Source organism: Polyergus mexicanus, unplaced genomic scaffold (genome assembly GCF_030449975.1).
Source record: "Polyergus mexicanus isolate NDT 795.1 unplaced genomic scaffold, iyPolMexi1.0 SCAF_18, whole genome shotgun sequence".
Lineage (NCBI taxonomy): Eukaryota > Metazoa > Arthropoda > Insecta > Hymenoptera > Formicidae > Polyergus > Polyergus mexicanus.
Window position 1 is genome coordinate 6,678,793 of NW_027223338.1, and position 17,566 is coordinate 6,696,358.

Sequence of the window (17,566 nt, forward strand, 5' to 3'; positions counted from 1 at the left end):
ATTATTTATACATTATATATGTACGTAGATCTATATCAGATTTTCACAATATAGCCTCGAACACGCTGAAGATATGTGCGTATAACAGGATATAATCAAATTATGTCTACATGTTCGCTTAATTTTGTCGTATCACTTTTAATTTAAATTGCAAATAGCTACGAGAGCTATTAATCTTGATTAAAAAATTAAGAATTGAAGCTTATGCTATTGATAATAAAAAGTTTGGAACGGAAATTTCTATGATAATTGACAATCGATTCTAGCGTTTATCTAATGACATAGCAAAAGTCCTGCGATAAATAAAAGATAAAGTCAAAAGAACGTATATATACGTAAGGAAGCTATTGAATTATTTTGTAGTATTATTGGCTGAAAATTCATAACATGGATATATATTTATTGTAAGGATATTCGGTGATTCTTGAGGATCATGCGTGATTACGAAATACAAGAAACTCGTCGTTCTGTCACATCAACACATATATTTTGTTTTTGCTTGTTGCATACATACGATAAACAGTACAATGTTACACGTTCCTCGAGGTACGGTATACTAGAAAATTTTCATTATCCACTACTACAATTGCTATTCGACGTATTGTTACGTCATATCTCTTCGATTTTTCGCGTATCTGCGTAGCTATACGAGTCATTTAAAGAAAAAAAAAAAAGGGAAAAAAAAGGAGACGAAAAGAGAGACAAACGGAACGAATTACGATAAAGACGTGAGAGTTCGTCGTCTCTTTCACTCTCGATCGAAGAAAAGCTGTCGCGCGTCCCTCTCGGGGGATACCGCGCCTCATCGAAAAAGAAAACCTGAAATGCGGCTTGGGCTTGGTCGTCGACAACGAAATCAGACAAATGCGTGAGCGAACGAGTTGTCATTGCAGCCCCCATTATTCTATCCTGTAATACCGCACAAAATCGCTGTATGTTTACTTGTCGTACGTTCCAATTCCTGCCGATTGATCGACGACGATAACAATACAAATACAGTAAATAACAACAATAATAATAACGGAGACAAGTAGAGAAAACTACATCAAGCAAACTATAATCAGTAAACAATTTGTATCGCAAAGTTCGTACAACAAAGTGCCGTCGCGAGGACGAGATAATCCTAAGAAGATCGAGCGAGCACGAAATAATAATGCAACAAGATCCTTGCTCGGAATTTTTATTCTAGGAAAAAGATCCGGGGAAACGATGCAACGGATATATACCGAGAGCGTGTGACACTTGTACCCGGAGGGATTACAATACACGACGACCAACCAAGCCTCTCGTGTTGAGAGACGCTCTCTCGTTTACGGCATATAAGCGTGTTGCAAATTTAGTATGTTAAAAGGGGCTCGCGCGGCTGCACGTGCGAGAAAAACAGAAGTGTATCTGCGCGGAAAAAGATGCGTACTCCTGTTGTCGCGAGTTCTAGCCGAGTCGAAGACGTCTTCTCGAGGAACCGTCTTTCCCACTGGAATTCGACGGAAAGTTGTAATAAATAATAAGTATCGCATAGACACTTCCCTTGTCTACATCGGCAGTTTTTGCGGAAGCTAAAAGCGTTTTTAGACTCGTAACGTTATATATATATATATATATATATATATATATATATATATATATATATATATATATCGCGTGTAAGGAAATTTTTTTATAGTTTATAGTTTAATATGTAAAAGGACAGAATTTGTGTCTATATATGTAACATTTTTTACTTTTTTTTCCCCCTCTCGGTTTCAATTATGCATATTACGACAACGAATCGTGACAGATAAATGTCATTGATAACTTTACGGCAATATGATATAATGATATGATATAACATTACAAGTCTGGACGTGCTTTAAGAGGATCGTCGTGTCGCGCGAACGCATCGCCCCGAAATATCGTTAATCGTCGTCGCTAAATCGAGAGAGCGTGCCATCGTCGAGAAAACGGTATCTCGAACTCTCCGTGGAATTCGTCCGTAACACAATGAAGCGCGACAGTATGTGTGTGTATGTATGTATGTTATCTTTTTTTTTATTTTCTATTTTTCTCCCGCGACAACTTCCGACAACCGCTCTCCTTTCACTGACTGTATGCCGATCTATTTTTATACAAATATATACAAAAGGATATACGCGCGCGCCCGCATGCCCGGGAACGGGTCCCTGTTTCCGCGAGAGAATCGTTCGATCGTCGCATACAAAAAGAACCCATTCGGGCACGTCCAGCGAGTGTCTCTGCCTGCCTGCCTGCCTTTTTCTCCTTTCACTTTTTTTTTTATCTTTTAGACATAGCGAGTATGTGGTTCCTATTTTGACGGGCGTCCCTTTTTCATCGATGAAAATGAAAAACCAAAATGCCCTCGACTAAAGGTCTAGCGCATAAACTAAAGGCGAAAGTGGACGTTGCATAGTCGAACATTATATTATATAATTCGCTTTTTATGAGTGACTGGATAGCGACGTGCTCACGTGCCTCGCTTGACTTTTCTACTTTTTTTTTCTCCCTCCCGAAAGACCGGACGAGCGCGATTACAAAGAATGCGAATAAAACGCAATGTATGCTCTCGCGAGCAAGAAACCGAAAATAGAGAAGGAAAACGCGTGTCTCTACACACACAAAAAAAAAGTCTTTCGGAGAAATGACAGTGTACAACTTTATTCGCGAGAACAAAGAAAAGAAAAGAAAAGAGTGGCAAGAGACGCGAAATAGAAAAGGATAATAATAATTTAAAAAGACACAGAATGCAAAAACGAATACATAGACTTTTGTACACTTAAAAATCGTTAAAAAATTTTGTTTAGTTATACGCTTTATTAATATAATGTAGGTATGTACACATATACACAATGTACAGAAAACCCGTACGCTGGGTCCGAGAATATTCGCCATATGTTTTATATAATACAACGAGCGAAGTATAGGGTAGAAAGAGTATACAAACAAAAAAATAGAAAAATGACGGCGATCGCCGTGGAGGCGATGCTATCTTTAGCGTTAGTCATTAATTAAAATCACGACCATCCTAAACGGACACGCGCGAAAAAAAATAAAGTACAATGCGGACCGCGCGTGCGTTACGCGATACCAAGTCGACGATTTTATCTCGAAGTGTGTGCGTGTATTGTGTTTGTGTGTGTGTGTGTGTGTGTGTACGCGCATACATACGCGTACATATGTATGCATGTAAGTGTACGTGTATTGTGTGAAAAAACGCGAGCGATTACGTCCGCGATTACAAGAGACAATGAAGATAGGCATATCCATCCTATAAGTACAAACCCAAACCGGGCAACAAATAATCATCATCATCATCATCATCATCATCGTTGTCACCACCGTCGCGATTTCAACCACGTGTGTTGCTGTTCTCATTGAAAATCCACAAAAAAACAATACGCTGCTTCCATCGCGTTAATTAACCGCTCTCTACGAAATCCGTATGTACATGAGCAGCAGAAGAACAACCGATCGCGCCAGCATACAATTTGCCAAAGACTTCTTCTCAAAACCAATCGATAAATACCGTACGCTATCGATTACATCATCGAAACGCATCGTTAGCTGACTTCAAATAAAACCGAATCGTCCACTTTCCCCCCCACCCTTCTCTCCCGCCCATCTCTAATGGATGACATTAACAACTTCATGAGAATCTGCACCAGACAACGTCTTTGGCTCGAGTCGTTCGTTGGCTTTCTCTGCTTATCGCCAACGATTATTTATCACCGTTACCAAAAGCGTTTGGCGAAACCCTTCATGGTTCCAACCATAACAGCCCCTCTGAATACAGGGGGACAGAAAATTTGAGCCCTGAATAGACATTGAAAGAGGATCTTTAAGTTTCTCTCTCTTTCTTAACCTTGAGTCCGGTACTCGTGGTGTCCTCGCCCAAGATGGTGGCTATCTCGCCCTGCATAAAGGCCCACGGTACTTGGCTGTTCGCCAGCGGGCATTTCTCACCACTCGGACAATAAACCTGAAACAAGAACGGAAATTGTCGATCAGTATCGTGTTTACGATTGGAGAGAGCATCTAAGGAAGAGGTAACACCGAATCACTCACCTCTGAACCAGCACCCTGTCTCTTTATGCTGTCCCGACTACACGGGAAGCAAAATTTGTGGTGCGGCACGCTGGGACATTGAACAAAATGCGTGTCCTCCAGACGCTCCTGACATAGCGTACATTTCAGAGTCGGTGCCGAGACCGGTTCAGCTCCGGCAGCTTGAGCAACCGCACCCTCGGAGGATGTCGTCACAGTTGTCGAGGACACTTGCCTTGAACTACTGGACCGTCTGCCTGTGGAGCCTGCAGATTAACGCGATTGTCGTTTTTCGTTATGTTTTAACCTTTCGTGAAAAACTTGATTCTAATATATTAAGTATTTTTCTGTAAATCAGAGATGATATTACGATTTGTCAATATTATATCTAATAAGAGGTGAATGTGTAATTTACAAAGACGCGGATAGTATCGCTTCAAGCTATCCGCTTGCGGATAATATCAAGATAATAGAAATAATACAAAATATAAAATAATAATACAAAGAGATAAAAAAAATTTAATATAATATATTACCATAACTGTCTGTACTATTCGGGCTGTGCTGAGAGCCTCTAGAAGCACTGCGTTGCTGAGCGGTCGCGGCTGTTGTCGGTGGACTTCTGTTGGTGGGGCTAGGATTGTTCGGTGGCTGTGGTACGGGCTCCGGCGATGTTAGATTATCAGCGACTGACATTAGGGCGGCCATCGGTGACGGTCCATTCGCGGCGGTCTAAAAGAGGAAACATCATCTTCGTCAGTTCTAGATTACGAGTTTGTATAATGAGGCTCGCGTTCGAAAGGAAACGTTTATTAAAAACGCGAATAAATATGGCCTCGTCGTCCGTGAAACCGAGCTAGCTAGCCAGCCAGCCATGCTCTACTAAAGTGATAATTATACCGTCGCTTTATCCACATACCTGATGATGATTCGATTGCGAATTATCGTTGGCACTTTCCTGCGTCGGCGGTGGCGGTGGTGGAGGACTCGTTCTCGGACGAAGAGGCGATCCTCCACCATTGGCCGCGACGTTGGCAGGTGCCAACGGTATGGACGGTCCAACATATGCCCCTGTATAAAAATATATATCGTTAAAATACGCGCTTCTTCATCCGAGCATATCGTAAATATACGCGAGAGAGAGAGAGAGAGAGATAAAGTACCGAATTCTGGGAACTTTTCGATGCAGATATTACAAGGCATAATCAAACAAAATTCAGGACATTAAAATGTGAGATGTACAAATAATACAATTCTACTTTGCCGTCTCCTTTCTGTCTCCCTATTTTTTTACATTTCTCGGCTTTATTCGTGTTTCGTGATACCTTTTTTTAAAAATTGCACGGCATCATATTTCTCAATTTCATTTATTTTTAAAAAAATGCGGTAATTACTGACGCGAGTTTTGAAGGGGGAGGAGTGGGAGATATACATTCCTAAATTATTTTTAATGTGCAAGATAGGAAATAATATTGCACCGCGACTCAATGACTGATATGAACACATGTTCTTGCAGTCATTATTTGACGTACGGTTTTCTTTGGTGCTAGCGTCACACACACACACACACACATATCGAAACACGAGATTTCCGAGGGACAAAAAGGAATGACATACGATATTAGAAGCTGTCCCGAGAAAAACGTGCGAACGTGATCGATACGTGGCGTGACACACGTCAAGCGAACGCCACTTATCTATAGAAAATTTAGATTACCCTCGCTCATTTCCATTTCTTTGCCACGTGCAATCTCCGTGGAATGCCGCCTGTCCCCCTCTATAATAATCCGTCTTTAAAGCACAATGACTTCACTGGCGAGCAGAAATAAATATCGTTTTTTCCTCCGACGCGACGCCGATAAATGGTAACGATTACGGAGAACGAGAGGCAAGAAATATAAGTGAATCGTTATCCACGCACGTCAGATTACGTCAATAATACCGAACCGTATTATTTCTCTTAACTCGCGCTCTACAGACCTTGAATCAAAATTTCCGCGAAATCTACACGGATCTGACTCGAAACGAATCGGATGAAATAATGATTCGGTAAGTTGAAATATACTTTTAAATTATTGCGAGATAAAAATATATTCGAAAACTTTGACTTCATCAATAAATAGACATTGTTTTTAAAAATATTCTAATATCAATCAATCGCGCGCTAGAGTTAAATAGAGATCCAATACAAAAGTATGATGTATACATATATATAATTTTAATATCGTTTTTCAATTAATTTCTCAGCCCAACTTTAATTTTTGGAAAAAATGTTAATGAGAAAAATTATATTTTTTTTAAACTATAATCCTATTTAATATTATATTTTATACTATAATGTATGATTATTACTATAATAATAATCAAAATATAAACACGCTCTTTATATATAATTTCTGTATAAATGAAAATATTTATATAGGTGTTTCCATTACCAATCGCGCCGTCATGGTCATCGATTTCGCGTTCGTAACTATTGTATTTTGCTTATCTATTATATGTATATACCGGAAAGTTAGTGATATTCGCGAGACCGCGGCTTATCACAAGGCAATGCATTTTCATAATGTTTATTCGGCGAGTCACTTAAGGGACCGCCAAGGCGATTAATATGCGGATCGCGTAGATGTATACGCGCAAAGACCGCGATGAGACGATGACACATATCATCACGACACGGCCACGTTACCGTATCGCGTTGTATATTATTGGCCTTCGACACCGATCCGATTTATCCGATGTTTTATGTATCATGCGGACCGATATAATCTCCACGCTTCTTATTTTCATATTTTCGATCTAAAAAGTAGGAGAAACGCCGGGGAATTCAACAATCTCGATTAATAAAAGTAGTCCCACTTCAACCTTTTATCGGTCTTTGTAATATTTGTCGAGACTAATGTTCTTTTTGTAACAAAATTGCCGGTGACTCAAAGAATCGAGTTGAAACGATTCTGAGAAAATCGCACGATGTAATGCGTTTAACAAGCTCGGCAATTATCTCTCTTTTTTTTTTCTTCGTGCCATTATTCCCCATCGCGCACGATTCATTTATACGTCTCGCTACACTCGTTATTATTTCCCTCTCTAATCGTAATTCGTCACGACCGAGCGGAATATATATTTCTTTCAATTACACACATTTGGCGCGACGCCCTTTGTACGCGCGTCGACTGACTTCGTGTCTTCGGACTTGACGTATTTTTTCGTTCAATTCTATTCGTCAATGAGAGATACACGTTTCAAATACTTTCCAACTACGCCAAACTTACGAAATTTCCACGTATATATCGCGCCTCTACCTCTCAAAATCATACGTACGAGTCTCCGTAATAAATCATAAATGAGATTAAGCGAATTTTAAAGCGCGCGCCATTCCTTATTTGAATTCTATGTTTACATTAATCGCGCGATTGCTCGATATCGAATTTTTTTCTATCGAATACGCAGATGTTGTTGCGAGCAAGTATCTTGATGAGATTTTTTTAACGCTTGATTCTGTTACTTTTAAAACGCGTGACGCCCGCATTAATCTTGAAATGTTGCATGAAAATAATACTAAATAACACAATCATAATTCTAAAAGATTAATTAATGTAGGCATAAATAGCACAAATAGAGATATCCCAATGCAAATCGTTGAGATGTTTGCATATTTATAAGCACAAACAGAATGCTAATATCTAAGCGAAATATGTATAAAGATCACGCAGATAAACGTTCTGTATAAACGAGATCGGCGTTTCAAAATTCGCTAATTGCGTCATAAATATTCAATACCGCGTCGATAATATAATTGACGAAGTCTCAAAGAAGTCTCCCCCGTTATATGTACACGATATATATATGTATATACGATAACAATTTTTTTTCTTCGCCTCGCCTACGTTTTGTAGAAATACAAAACGTCATCCCCCCCCCCCGTCCACATCGATGCTATTTTTAACCGCGGAGCTAAAATACCATATACACGCAGCCTCTATACGTATATCAACACGCCGGCGAAGCACTTTGATATTGTATCGGCACATCTCTCCGAGGGTTAAAAGGTCCATGCGAGGCGCGAGAGAGAGAGAGAGAGAGAGAGAGAGAGAGAGAGAGAGAATATGGCTCGTACATCAACACAGCCGGACTTATTGGCCGCACGAACGGTAAGAATCATCATTCGGTCACGGCTGTTCGCGGTGACACGCAATCTCGCGTGCAGATTACGCGCGTTCCCCCCACCTTTCTATCCCTCCGATCCATCCCTTTGTTCCTCTCACGTCACAAGCCGGTGTGTTATACGTTTATACGAGTCACCGAAGATCCTCTCGCCTACGCGGAGCGAATGGAGGGAAAGGAGGATAAACAAAGAGAGGAGGAGATAGAGTAGATTGCCACCGGGTAGACGTGTGACCGGTACTTTTCCGTGACGGCTCCGATAGAGCGCGAGAACCGGCAATGAAGTTCGATCGGTGATGAGAGACGCGCGAGGGGAGGAAACCGCGTACGCGTCTCTCCCGTAAACCGACACACATCGCATCGCGCACGTAGGCGGCCGCCCCGGCTTAGTCACACTCGATCAGGGCCGTGCCACGCGCTCGCGATTTATAGCGGGGTTTGTTTCCCTTAGCGTCCATTCCGTCCCGCGCCGAGTTTCTCGGTAAACGAAATTGCTCTCGCGTCGCGTCGCGTTGCTTCCGCGAACGGAACCGCGATCGGTTTATATCCGCGCGAAAAGCCTGCCGTGGAAAGAGGCGAAAACGATAAATAACGAGAAGACCTAATGGATTTTGGTATAGAAACATGTCTTGTATACAAATTGAAGAAGAAAAATTTTTATTTTAGAGTAACGTGTAATAGATAATTTTTTTTTTGTTTTTAATATCTATAGCGAAACAAACATTAGTTGCACTTTTGTCTCAATTATTAGATATTTTACATATAGGCTTTCTAATATTATCTCTTTTAATTATACATGTATAAATAAAATAATTTCGTAGAGAATATATCGTACAAGAGTGCAAGATTCAAATAGAAAACATTCCTTTGCTTTTTTTTTTAATATAATCGTTTTTTATGATCTTTAGATATTACACGCTCGATCGTAATATTAACTCTCAGCTTATTCGAATAAAATTTCACTCGTATCATTCGTTTATCTTGATTCGATAAATTCAGTCTCTTTAATCTGTAATCTAATCGAAGCACACTTTTCTACGTGCATTATTGAATGTCACTAATCTCTCCAAGTATTTAACTATAGAATACATATATTTTTACAATTATGCGCGTTTTTTGTAAAATTAAAAATGTAACGTCATCGAAATAAATTTTTATTTATACGCTGTTACTAATATTAGTTATGTGATTATACCAATAGAAGAGTTATAAAAAAATATATTTACGATATGTTTCTTTCTATCTCGCTGAAATAAAATGTTATTGTTCTCGATGACGCACGGTAAAAATGTACGAGCCTAAGCGGTGATTCAAATGGACGTTTCCTCTTGAACTGTCAACGATAATTTTATAATCACGCGCAAATTGAAATCTTCGTCGAGAAGAAGTTGAAATCGAAAATAAATCTTATATCATATGTAACCTTTTACCGTATATAACGTATATCTCGGATATTATATATGTAAATATTAAATATCTACACTCTGAATTATCATTCGTATATATACAGGATGTCTGAAAAGGAACTAATTCGCGCGCGTTATATTTTCTTTGGTGCAATTTTTTAAAGAGGCATTTTTTATTTCTCTCCTCTATTCGTCTCCTTTTATATTTATTTTCTCTCCTATTTTTATAGATTACACTGTCAGATTTTTATTCGCGCGTGCATATTTAGCGATCGCAATAAGAGATTCGCGTATCGAAAAATGACACGTTTTTCAGGACGCGTAACGATGAAACATACGACACGTGTTACACACACGCTCGTGCATAAATTTACGCGAGTAAATATTCGCACATCCCTGGACTTTACGCATCGCTGTCGACTGGTCAGCTCTATAGTGGCCTTGTTTCGAAAGTACGACCCCCGTCCCGCTCCCTTTCCTTTCCCTCTCCATGTACGTACTCCTCGTTGATACGCGCATTTATGCCTGTCCCCCCCCCCCCCCGTGTGTACACGCGCTCTCTGATGCCATGCCACGCATACATACGTATGTAAAACTTGTCTCCCGGTGACGTAGGGCAGGAGAGCGAAATATCTGTCCATCGTGTATGATTGAGCGTAACTTAAACGCTTTTGCGATACGTAGCGATCATTGCGAAACATGCCATTCGCGTGAAACTTCATTTATTTCTCGCTATTATATCTTACTACGATGTTTAGTACAACACTAGTAGTATTCCAAAAACGTTCGCGTTTAATTTTTTTCTTTTACGCATCTATACATATCCATGATTAATTTCATAACTCGCTTTTCTCTCATCGAAGAAGGAGAAAATTATATTAGAAGAATGCATACATATAGTAATGAAGAAAGATAAGAAGAAAATAATTAAATTTAATACTATTAGTCGATATATTTAGAATGTTTATATTTTTTCTTCTACAAGGAAGTTCACTGAATACGTCGCCGCGTTACGCGAGATTATTATTCGTTTTATTTGATGCGCGTGATGTATACATTGACACGTGTCCACCATGAAGGGTTTATATCCCGATAGGAATATACCGTAACTCTGCGCTCATTTAGGCACATATATCGCCTTTCATTTCCATCTAATACGACGAAAGACGAATCGGTCTTTCGTTTCCCTTCTTACCCCTTGCTCTCGTCTCGTTCTTCGTCGCACGTACGCGTACGTGAGAACGCTCGATCGGTCAAACAACCAGTCGATTGATCGTATCTGCTGCCGCCGCTCTTACCGTATGATCGATCACGACTGACGTTGCCGCTCGGAAACCGACTGACGTAACGTGCGTGCTTAATGAGTTCGCGAAATGAGATGCTTTCGCAAACAACCACTATAGGTCACGTTCCGTACAATTCCGGACATTCCGAGTTTGAGAGAACACGAAGTGAACGCGAAAAAAGAAACACGATTGATATATTACATGGTATATAATCCGTTATTAATACCATCCATAATCCATTATTAATTTGCGCAGAGTTATTTTGTTAGTGTTAAATATGAGAATGAATCAGAGACGTTGCTTGTCGAGATCTTTAACATGAAAGATTTAAATTGAAATCACATGTCTAATTTACATTGGTTTTTTCTGTAAAGTATACGCTATAGGAATATAATACTGATTAAACGTTATTTTTTTTTTAAATATTAATAATACGATATATACAACGTGATACAAAATGTAAGAGAAGCTTGAATAGCCAAAAATTATAGAGTTACAAGTCCACTTGTGAAATTCCATCTTCTTTAAGGATCGAATGGACAATGTCAGTGCTTGTAAATGACAGAAACTTTAAGATGCGAATGGGAGAGTCCAGAGATGACGCATAGAAATATAGATGTAAGAAATAATTGATTTCGATTCTCAAGAGAATCTCGCGAAAGAAACAAACGTCGATGACAATTTCTCTCTCGACAACTGTACGAAAGAGGAACTATTGTATAATAATTGACTTGTCAGAATAAAAGAATATCAACGAAATTAATTTAAAAAATATTTTACATGCGAAAAAATATATTTTATTAGATATAAAGAATTCTCCATATTTGTAGCGTTAAAAATTTCATTTGGTAAAATTACATCTGTTTCACAATCTCTGTTAAAGACATACAGGATTAACAGAACCTTTAGGAAAATTTAGTAAGCGATTAATTGCGAAAGATCAATAATCTATAGTCGAATCAAAGCACAAGCGTGATTTCTCTGGATCTCAAAGGCTCTCTCACAATCCGCGTTTATTTCCAGACCCCCAATCTTTGCCAGCGGTAATCTATTTTTATCGTGGACTCGCGTACGTAAACGTGAAACGCGCTGTCTTTTGAACGGAAAAACAGTAATCTCTAAGAATAAAGAAAAAAGAAAAAAAATCTTGACAAGAAAAATAGGCAAAATCTCACTTGTATGTATCTCTCGCAAGCTCTTCCTCTGTCATTTTGTTACACGAGTATTTTCACAATGATAACAAATCAATGTAACCGCGTATCTCCGCATTATCGATATTTTTAGTAATATTCAGCAGCAAGGCAAAGTAATAAATTTTTCATAAAAATGTTTAAGATATATAAAATAAAATTTTATTCGATATCTCTAAGTAAGAAGTTTTATCATTCGAAGAATTTGTAAGAGAGAAACGAAGAATGATGATGCAGAAATTACTATAATCGATATAATCTAAAGATCGAGCAATTCAAAATATTTTATCGAAGCGCACTTTGCGTACGCATCGAATAACAGCGATAACGCGATGGTTCTCGCTGATTATCCTGCAGCCATTATCAGATAAGATAATGGCAGCTGCGTCCTGCCATTATCGGATGGCGCGATAATATATTATATACTCACAAGGAAACCCGCGAACCCAAAGCTTCTGATTTTGGTGAAACTTATTCGAGTATAAAAAATCTTTTCAAAAATCTTTGAGAAAAGAAGACTTGATTTTTTCTAAATTTTATTAATGCGATTGAATAGAGGAATGTTGTTATAAAACTTTTGTATAAAACATTTTTCGATATCTCGAATAGTTTTCGAGATATATCGGAGAAGGTCACTCTACATATGTATAGGATAATTTACTCTTTAAAATCGTTCTCGGCAGCTGAAAATTTTTAAATTTATTTATTTATTCCCCTACATGTATATAAAGTTTCATGAAAACGAAAATTTTATTTATCAAAGTTTCCTCGTCAGCTGTTTGACGTCCTACGTCATTGCATCGGCTGTCCGGGAAAACATTAGGTAGATTCTTGCCGGGTCATTACCCTTGAAGATTTATTATTTACGGACAATCGAGAAACATTCGTTTCAATCGAAAGCCTTGTGTTTTGGTTTGGACAATCCTTCGTTTACAGAAAATTTCTACATCGCACGAGTCGGATGAAAACAAAGATTTCATAATGAAATTATTTACCATTATTACCGTAACATTGCACAGGGTGTGAATTCAAACAGAAACTCGCGTGAGAAAAGTATACATCCGCCTAAAAGTGACGCGATTCCAACAACTCGGAGAGTCACACACGTCAACAAAGAGAGAATAGATAAATATTATTCTCTTTTTACTTCTTCGGTTGGAAGAAAAACCTTGGAGGATTTATATTCCACAAATATAACCGTAAACGCGCTGTTAAAGGCTGGATGATTAGAAAGTGGTCCCGCGGTATCCAAATAACGGTCGATGAGCAAGGTCACCGTACGGCTCGCGCGTAGAGTTAGGTCAGGTCAGGTCAGGTCAGGTTGGATCGGGTTAGCTTACGCGACACGCGCGCGACACATCGTCATCGTCGGTCGTCAATGAGCCCGCCGCGTATCTCCACCGGCGTGAAAAGTAAGCGGCGCGCGAACAAGGAAAGGGGGCACGCTACAGTTATCCCGGTGAAATGTCACGGCGATGGCAACCAGAGGAGACAACCGGTTCTCGTCGCGCGATGCAACGCGACCAGAGACGAAAGAGAAGCGGGGAAGGCGCGCGGATCGGAAAAACCTCGTCAGGGCGAGCGTCACGGGACGCGATAAACGAGGCGGCGACGGGGTTGAGGAGGGAGGTAAACGCGTGACGCGACGCACTCATTCGATATACAGTCGAGTACTCGCGAATGATGCGCGCGCAAGGTACGCTCGCGTACTTCAAGTATAAACATCACGATTTTACAAGAGATGTCTGTACGCGTTGAAAGATTTTCGGATGCTGCGAAACGTCACTCGACTTTAGTTGGATCAATTTTAAAATATCGTGAAATATAATATCTCATTAAAATTTCGAGTAACATTAAAACGTGCTCCATTTATTCCCTTTGTCTGGAAAAAAAAAAACACAAGTTTATCAATTTTTCACACGCGTCTGTGATCTCTTCCTCATTATCGGTTCAACGTTCGAGTTCGTAATTCATTAAAGAGCAAACAAAGCAAGTTAATCGTGACGCGTGAAAAGAGTCATCGCCGTCGCTACTCGGCGAAGCGATCCGTCGCTTCGATTGTCATTCCGCGCCTATCTCGCGCTAAAGCTAAACTACCTCGCAAACGCGGAGAGTTTCGCGGCCTAACGAGCGGGATTCGTTCGTTATTGAACGAGAGCGGCACACACGACGGTCTCATTCATCGAGTATAAATACGACGACGACGACGACGACGACGACAGCGGCGGCGGTAGCAACGGTAGCGTGACGTCATCCGATTCGACACGTCACGACACGGACACGGCAACTGAATGTATCTTTTGGTCGTCCCATCACGTGCTCGACGTACGTCTCTTTGTGTGTACGCGTTCGGACGCCGATTGATGAAGGCGAGGAGAGGGAGGACGGAGAGGAAGGATAAAGGAGAAAGAGCGGAGCGAGGAAGGACGTTAGCTTCGTTTTAGCGCGATCTCCCGAGCTATACGTACGTCATCGTCCGTCGTGTCGATTCGTACACACGCGTGTGCGTGCCGTTGCCTTCTCGCGCCAGATGGCCACGAATGATAGCTGTGTGCAGCCGCGCGCCCAGCCCTCCCCTCCTCGCCTCTCCGCTCCACTCCACTCCTCTCCTCGACTATTTATAAGTAACGACCGATAAAAAAACGCCGCCCGTTAAAAAAAATTACGTCGACCTAGCTAGCGCGCACGTCGTGTATACGTGTGTTGCGGATTGCTCGGGACACTTTTTGTCTCGTAACGCGCGAGCTTCCGCGAATTGATTTTTAAAGAGAAAGGCACGATATAAGTGTTGAATTGGAAAAGGTAAAAAGAAGAAGAAAAAAAAAAGAATACCGATGTAAAACGTTTCTATATATTATGGCGAATATATGTCATATGTTCAACTGCCGATTCTGTGATTTATTATTACTAGGTGTAAAATAACTCTGCAGAATTTACCTCAAACGTAATAAAAAGTAATCCCTTGATCAACTTTGACTATGCCTAAAATTAAAAAGAAAGAGAAATTGTTTGGCGCAATTTACGATTCTTATGGGAATTACAATACGATCCCTGGAGAGATTACAGTTTAAATCTTGACGAAAGCAATGACGGAACGACGCTCGACAAAACTCACATTTTATATACTTCTATCGAGCATCCTCAATTATGTTTGTTTATTCGATTCGTTTTAAAATGTCGATTACTGAAAAATTTAATTTTTAAACGACTTCTTAATCGTTGGTCAATTTATGGTAACGCGACTAACGATTAACGATTCTGTTGTACGAATGAAAAATTCGCGAATGAATTGCATCTCGTATCTGTCTTAATACGAAGAATCCAACTTTCTCGCGTAGTCTTTAATAAATTGTATTTTAAAATATACCCTATATACAATAAGAGCGAAAGTGGTAAAAAGATTATAGCTCGTAAACATGGTCATAAATTTGCAAGGATAATTATGTAAAAACGTTCTCTGAATTTTGTTCGATCCACATTGTACGTTATGTATCTGGCATTTGGGATAAAAGGTGCGTGAAATTTACGTAGAAAATTTCAAGTCGCTCGTTAATCTATAATCGGTAAAAGAAAAGTAAAAACCGATAGCGCAAAGACAAAGGCGCGGAAAATTGTGGAGGGAACGATGGCGATTCGCGAGTAGCCACGATCGAGAGAGACGGCGACTCTACCCATCGCGTATTCGCGCGAGTAAGCGGAGAAACTCACCGTTGGCCTTGAAGGTGGTGGCCGTCTCGAAACTGGGCGCTCTCACCGGATGCTTCTCCTTGTTTCTGTCCGGGATGTAGCTGACGGCGAGGCTGACGGCCGGCATGGAGTCGCCGCGGGTCAATGGCGGCCTGACCGGGTGCTGTTCCTCCAACGACAGCCTCTTCTCGGTGTGCTCGTCCTCGTCGATGGCCGAGATGCCGCGCTTGAGCTGGGTGATGCCGCGATTGTGGCCGAGGTTCACGTGATGCGCCACCGCGGCCAGATGGGCGTTGGGCAGACGCACATTGTTGCTCCTCATGCCGTTTGCCATCTCATGACCAGTCTCCTCGCCGCCGTGTTGACGGCTGATTTGCTGCTGTTGCTGCTGCTGCTGCTGCTGCTGGGCAGCGGCAGCCGCGGCCGCGGCCGCGGCCGTGCCAGAGTTGAACTCTGTGATGGAGTTGCGATGGTGCAGCTGCGAGTAACCGGCGATGTTGTGGTGACGCGAGTGTGTCTGGCCGGTATTCTGGATCGGTAGAACGTCGAGATTGGTGGTACCGCCGTTGTGCTCCGTGTGACCGGCGGCGGTACGATAGGTCTTGGAGGCGGACGGTCGGGCGTCCTGGAAACCGTACGCCTTCTTGAGCTGCTTGGCCGACTCGAGCACGAGGTCGATGCGGTCGGCGCCCTCGTAGTTGACGCAGCCGCGGCACACAGGCTCCGAGAAGTCCATTATCATGGCCCAGGGCATCCTGGGCAGATCGCACAGGTAACACTGCGTTCGTTTGCCCATCATTTTGCCGCCGAACGAACCGCCGCTGCTCGCACGCTGATGACGGAGACCGCGATCGTCGTCGTCGACCACTCTGCGTCGTTCCATAGCTTTGTCACTTCACATCCACCGTTCGATCTCTCGGTATGTGTAATATAATCCGGGACGCTCTATATCGCTAACCGCGAGAAACGTATCTCTCGCGTTCTTACGTATAGTCGACCCGGAGTACACACCTCGCTCTATTTCCTCCTCCTTTCGTTCGCCGCGATACCGCGACTCTCGCCGTATATTCCTCCGCGACGCAACGCGCGAATCGTCGCCCTCGCTCGCTCGCTCGCTCGCTCGCTCGCTCGCTCTCTCTCTCTCTCTCTCTCTTCTATCGCTCGGATCACTCTGCCACGCGAAGCTCGGATAGATTCCGATCGTGCAAAATACGAATCTCCGCCGCACTGTTCGTCTGAGAAATAACCGCAGCTCGAAATAACGACGACGATAACGTCAATTGCCTCTCGGCTCGCGGGCACATGAGCCGCGAGACGCGAGAGGACGAACGGCGAAAAGCGACGCCCGCGATTCGATCGAACGAACCAACGATCGGAAAGCCGAATGGCGGGAATCCGCGAAGAGAACACTCGCCTTCCGTCCTAACGTACCGGAGAGACGCCGAGCGCGAGATCCGTAATCACTGATCCCGTCCCGCGCGCACAGGCGAAGGAAGCGAGCACCGATGCACGATGGCCGTCGTCGCCGTCGTTTTGTCGCGTAATAATAACGCCTATTACGACTCTTTCTCTTCTTCTCAGTTTCTCATCACCTCGAGCGAAACCGTACACGAGAACGAAACACGCGAAACCGACCGATACGGATGTCGCGCTCGTCCGTCTGGCTGGCTGGCGTACGAAGGGACGAACGTTCGGAGAATGCGGCGGTAAAACCGAGGCTACGCGACCGTCGTTCCCCTCTTCCCGATTTAGTATCTCGTCTCCCTCGCTACGGTACTTTTCCCTATCTCCCTCT

General features: G+C 41.9%; 3 protein-coding genes across 5 annotated transcripts in view; 1 reads left to right on the plus strand and 2 right to left on the minus strand.

Moving 5' to 3' along the window:
* The window catches only part of LOC138941238 (enolase-phosphatase E1), a 57,375-nt gene that overhangs the window by 8,513 nt on the left and 31,296 nt on the right, over window positions 1–17,566 (minus strand). The window lies entirely within an intron of this gene.
* Pits (Protein interacting with Ttk69 and Sin3A) lies at window positions 466–17,530 on the minus strand. 2 transcript variants are annotated; one of them, XM_070310719.1, is made up of 5 exons: window positions 15,793–17,530; window positions 4,958–5,109; window positions 4,575–4,770; window positions 4,060–4,295; window positions 466–3,973 (listed from the first exon to the last, which is right to left on the minus strand). In XM_070310719.1, exons 1-5 carry the CDS (start codon window positions 16,652–16,654, stop codon window positions 3,833–3,835), a joined length of 1,587 nt encoding a protein of 528 aa, XP_070166820.1. In that variant the 5' UTR covers window positions 16,655–17,530; the 3' UTR covers window positions 466–3,832. The 2 variants fall into 2 exon arrangements, with proteins under 2 accessions (XP_070166820.1, XP_070166819.1); XM_070310718.1 differs by having other exon boundaries at window positions 4,060–4,304; window positions 15,793–17,529.
* Tim9a (translocase of inner membrane 9) overlaps window positions 15,798–17,566 on the plus strand; it is a 35,600-nt gene continuing 33,831 nt past the window's right edge. For both annotated transcript variants that reach the window (XM_070310722.1, XM_070310720.1), the window contains exon 1: window positions 15,798–16,543. In XM_070310722.1, coding sequence (XP_070166823.1) covers window positions 16,512–16,543 — 32 coding nt within the window. In that variant the 5' untranslated portion in view covers window positions 15,798–16,511. The remainder of the gene's footprint in view (window positions 16,544–17,566) is intronic.

What these genes read in the sequence shown, in the direction of transcription:
- Pits (XM_070310718.1), bottom strand. Translation starts at nt 16,654, where the DNA reads ATGGAACGACGCAGAGTGGTCGACGACGACGATCGCGGTCTCCGTCAT. An exon ending in CACCACCTTCAAGGCCAACG is followed by an intron (nt 5,110 to 15,792) that starts GTGAGTTTCTCC and finishes ATTTTTATACAG; the next exon opens with GGGCATATGTTGGACCGTCC. An exon ending in GACAGGGTGCTGGTTCAGAG is followed by an intron (nt 3,974 to 4,059) that starts GTGAGTGATTCG and finishes TTCTTGTTTCAG; the next exon opens with GTTTATTGTCCGAGTGGTGA.